Genomic DNA, 5,302 nt, shown 5'->3' with positions numbered 1-5,302 from the left:
GTGGTAAACAACGTGCCTCTTTATCCCAATTTCATTGACCTTTGTACAAAGTATCACTGTGCAATGACAATAATTTTATTTCATATCTAAGTAGACTGGTTGTCATGGAGCCACATCAAAGACCACACCCATTATGAGACATAAATTCCATTAATTACTTGTTGGAGCTATTACGTCATCTTTGCTCTGGTGTTTGGCTTTTAATTATGGAAATATTAAATTCAATAACAACAACAACATCCCGCCTAGTTTCCATTCATCATCTCTGTTTCAACTTCCCCTGGGTGCGCACTGCTCAGTCTCCGTTCAGGTCTATGAAATGGCGTTAAGTTTCGTTTTCTGAAGAACAGCTGATGCGCGTGAGATAAAGATAATAGGCTGCAGCTCAGCAGCGCCAGAACAGAGTTCTCACGCACTTTCAAATCAGCGATTCACAAGAGGATCTTTAAACATCATGGCAAGATCGACAGGTGACAAAACAAGAATTTTAACACTATTTGTTTCTTTTTGTCTTTGCTGGGTTTTATTTTCAACACTATTTTGTTTTATTGCATTGCGACTTCGTTTTAAGGCCACGGGGGGGGGGGGGGGGGGGCAGTTTTGGATGATAATTTTTCCCCCCTCCCCCTTTACTTACAGGGGAAAAAAAGTCGAAATGGCTAGATTAAATCTGATTAAAGTCGAAATATGACTGAAGGAAAAAAGTTAACTATTTTAAGCTTAATATCTATTTTATTTGTATTTATACAGATTTTATTAGGTAAAAGAGTATAATAAAAGAGAGAAGGTCAACAGTTTACATGAAAACCATCATTAATTCTATAAAAATGATTGTCCCCCTTTTTAGAATGTTGACATTTTGACTCAGACAAAACTGGGGTTGAGTAAAGTATGTGGCATCTTTTGTTGACTAGTTAAAAAAAAGATTCTCAGACGTTTTTGTCCTCTGAGAAAGACAGAAACCAGGGCTCTCACAGTACAATGTTCTCCTTATGCCATGGTTCTATATTCAAGCCACATTTTCTCTGATTTTTACTTTAATGCGATTAAAATGTCCCTGACTTGATTAAATTGCGGCTCCTATTCATTTCACTTTTCTCCAAGTTTCTTGTGAAAAGTAATGTTTAATTTTTTCATGCATTAATTTTTGTTTATTTCTACAAAAAAACGGTTAAGGTTTGAAGTAGATATTTTACTATTTTCTACTACTTTACTATTTGTGCTCTCGACTGTGAAGGGGAAAAATCTGTATACTCTGTTTTTTAAATTTTTTTTATTATGTAATTGTTTTATGTACTTTTATTACTCTCACTCCATGTATGTGATCTGTGTATGATGTTGATAAAGGATGATGATATATTCATATATATATATATATATATATATATATATATATATATATATATATATATATATATATATATATATATATATATGTAGCTCTGTGGTCCAGAACAATGCCTTAAATTAAAAACAATGCCTTAAATTAAAAAGTAAAATAGGGGTAACGATTAATCAATTAACAGATGAACTGATTTTTAGTCCTACAATCCAATCCAATTGATCTGTCTAAGGCAGAATCGACTCAAATGGAATCAAATTGAGCTATACCAAATAAAAATAGTTTCAAAAGGAGGTAAATCAATAGTTAATTTAGGTAAATACCATTTGGATTGAGGTACTGTAGGTTTATTTTACTGTAACGTAAAAACGACCAAGTGCATCAAAGTGGACAACACACATGTGGTAGAAAAGATCAGTCCATCATTACAGTCCATAAGGGGTGATTAGGAACCAGTGGATTTTTTTCTTATTAGTTATTTCCAACTGTTTCATGTTTTATGAAAAATAATGATCTCTGTCAATTTGAATTTTTCCCTGACGTTGATTCTACACACACAGATTGGCTTCCTTCCCTATGGATGGAAATCTTCAATGATTTGCTGGATTATGAGTTGGACAATGAAGACCCGTGGACTTTACACTTTAACTACAGTATTACAGATAAACTCACTGCTCAGGAGAAAAATAGAGGCTGGAAAATATGTTGTACATGTACCCAAGCGGAGTAAGTAATGCTATTTTTCAAAATATTTAACCCTCACATCTTAAGTGCTAAGTAACGCAATCCTAAGAAGTGCTTCCACAAAAAAAAGAGGTTTCGTTTGGTGCTTTCTTGCTGTCCATCATCAAAGTCATTCATGATGGAGGCAATAATATGAAAACAAAAATGTGTCTGTTTTATCCTCTCAAAAATCCACTATTTCATCTCCCCAAAGATTTAAGTGTGGTTCCTGTGGAAAAACCTGGTTCTCTGCACGGGTGACGGTGTTGTTCCGTTACCGTCTGAGACGCGGCCGTGGGACTATCATCATGCGACCCTTTGGCCAGAGCTGCCTTACCTGCCAAGATGAGTTTGACCTCCCTGGTTTTGCCAGGAAGACAGTGGAAGACAGTTTGGTTAAGGTGTTCTCAAAAATCCGCAAAAACTGCTACATGGAAAATGATGACAACAATGACATTGATGCAGCACCTTCACCTAGAAGGTATACCAAACCACATAAGAGTACACTATGCCAAGCATGTAAAGAAGGTATATGCAAACAAGATGATAATGACGATGGGACTGCTGGGTGAGGCATTGCTGTGTGCCCAATTATGGGGTCATAATTGGTGGGTAATGTTTAATTAGCTATGCATGCAGATTGTCTGTATCACCAAAGGATTAAAAATGTTGATGAAAATTTGTAAATAAAATGTAATTTTGCAAATAATTATCAAAGATTGTGGAGTAACAAGCTTTATTTAGAGTTAACTGAGATTTTTTTTTCATCTCAATGGTTTTATATTCAAGCTACATTTTACTCTGATGTTTACTTTGTTGCAATTCAAAATTCCCTGACTTGAGTTTACAGGTGTCTTTTACATTGCATTGAGGCACCTATTCATTTGAATTTTCTGCAAGTTTCTTGTTAAAAGATGTTTAATTTTTTCATGCCATAATTTTTGTAAATCTACAATAAAACTGGTACATTTTGTGTCCAGATTTGATTCTGTTTGGAAATCTAGTTGTTAAATCTTACTGTTCTGCAACATGGAGAGATCCCAAAAGAAACATAAATGAAATAGACTTGGGCGTAAAATCTAAAGTTGCCCAGAACAATTTATGCATTTACATAAATACAAGTCATGTGTATACTATTGTTTTTTTTTATTTTTTATTATTATATATTTATTATTTTTCAACAAAATAACAGAACAGGACAAAACAAAACAAAACAGAACAGAACAGGCCCACGGATACAGAAATTATATGTGCTGGAGTCATAAACAAACCCCATACAACAAAAAGAAAGATCAAACAACAGTAGAGCCGGTATTATACGTACTTGTTTGAGGTCAAAATACAAATGCTCTTTTATATTATTATACTACTTTTATACTATCTACCTCTGTGCCGGTCCCAAACCCGGTTGCTTTGAGAGGGTTGCGTCAGGAAGGGCATCCGGCGTAAAACATTGCCAAGTTTACCATGCGACTCGTTCGCTGTGGCGACCCCTGATGGGAAAAGCCGAAGGAGAAACATACTACTTTTATACTATACTATTGTTTTAGAAAAAACACTCAGAAACAATACAATTAGATCATATATTGAATTATGAAATGGAATAGCTTTATTTTTCTATTGATAAATTTTAGCGGCAAGGTTTTAATCTGTATAACAATAAATCAAGTCTTTATAAATTTGTCTTGAAGTGTAATACGTTGCAAACAAATAAGCAATACATTTATCTTTCACGGCCAATTTAATCACAAACAAGCTAATTATGTCACCTAGCATCAAGTTGAATTTTCTAAATTCAAAATAACATGTCAATATTTTCTATATTTTTTTAAACTTATACTAGCTATAGAAGTAGAGATTATTGGGAGTTTGGTTAAAGACCCACTCCAATGAAATGTGTTTTTGGTGTTTTTAACATGTTCACATGTTCTTGTAGGATTTTTTTTGATGATGGAGGCCATGTAAAAAAATTAAGCTTAATTTTTTTTGAGTCGGGAGCAGACAAAAAATACTGTTGGAAAACACCTGCAGCTGTGATATAGAATCTACAAGCTCCCTGCTTGACTCCATTCTTGTGCATCCACTCATGGACAAATAGATCCGACCATGCACGTCTTTGTTTTCCTCTTATGAGCTGGCATCTGGCCCAAAACTTTACGACTGGATGACTTGGATATTGATCACCATTTTTGTTGCACTGGTAATGTTATGTTAAAGTTGTGGGGGGCTGTAAGTTAGTGGGAGATAGAGGAAATAAATGGATGATGGGAAATGAGGACAGGATTAATCCATGCCAGCAGTCCCACCCTCAACTCAGAGTCAAATTTCTGCTGCTGCTCTGCTGAAACTATGTCCTAGAAAACGACACAGTTTTTTCCCTATTGGCTAAAAATGACATAATCATAATTAAAAGACCACTGGGAATACTTTCAAAATTAATAAAAGTTGGCAGGAATGGGACTTTAAAATATAGTTGCAGGTCCTTAAATTAGAACTTGCAAAAGGTGTTTAACAAGAAAACATGATTTTTGTGTATTCATATGCTCATGGCTCATAATTAATAGACTCCTAAAAGGGTAATTCATTATGAGTATGGCTGCAACTATTAAGCCACATAGGTGGCAAAGAGGATCAGCATAATTGTAGAGTTCTGGGAAACCTAATTTGCTTTATGATCCAACTACTTTATGACATTTACATCCGCCTCATAACGACACGTCTTATCTCGTTTAAAAAAACTCAAATGATTTCTTGTGTTTAGAATGTTTGTACAGCGCGCCCCCTGGCGTCACAGCAGACGGGTGTCAAGCACACTTAGAGATTGTTTGCAGTAGTGTAGTGTTTATTTAAATTCACTTTCTATGTGTGGGGTGGGTGGTGCTAGGCCTGAGGTGTCGGCGCCTCCGGGGAAGGGGACCCTGGGCTGGGGGGACCAGGCCCCTATGCTGGGGGGGGGGGGGCTGGGGGACAGCTGTTTGACCACCGGGGGACAGTCTACCAGCTGTCCCCAACTTACCCCCTACTTCATATAACCTCAGATTAGGGTGAGGGGGTGGGGGGTTTAGCCTGCGATGCGCCTTGGGGGGGGGGGGGGGGGGGGGCTACTTGGCAGTGGTCCCCCTCCCATGGTTGCCGTATGGATCGGGCCCCCCCTCTTTCGGTTTTATTTGCACCTTAGACATGTAGGGCCCTTGGTAGGGGGGGTGCTTGGACATCACTGCCAGCAAGCAGCAGATG

At 36.9% G+C, this 5,302-nt stretch overlaps 1 protein-coding gene across 1 annotated transcript; it reads left to right on the top strand.

The window, feature by feature from the left end:
* The first annotated feature begins 349 nt into the window (after positions 1-349).
* On the top strand, positions 350-3,051 carry LOC105355137 (receptor-transporting protein 2). Its single transcript, XM_011481258.2, has 3 exons — positions 350-470; positions 1,903-2,068; positions 2,280-3,051. The coding sequence occupies exons 1-3, from the start codon at positions 455-457 to the stop codon at positions 2,635-2,637; spliced, it is 540 nt and encodes a 179-aa protein (XP_011479560.1). The 5' UTR covers positions 350-454; the 3' UTR covers positions 2,638-3,051.
* The last annotated feature ends 2,251 nt before the right edge of the window (positions 3,052-5,302 follow it).

The sequence above is a fragment of the Oryzias latipes genome, chromosome 11 (assembly GCF_002234675.1).
Source record: "Oryzias latipes chromosome 11, ASM223467v1".
Lineage (NCBI taxonomy): Eukaryota > Metazoa > Chordata > Actinopteri > Beloniformes > Adrianichthyidae > Oryzias > Oryzias latipes.
This window is presented reverse-complemented; position numbering and strand designations above follow the sequence as displayed.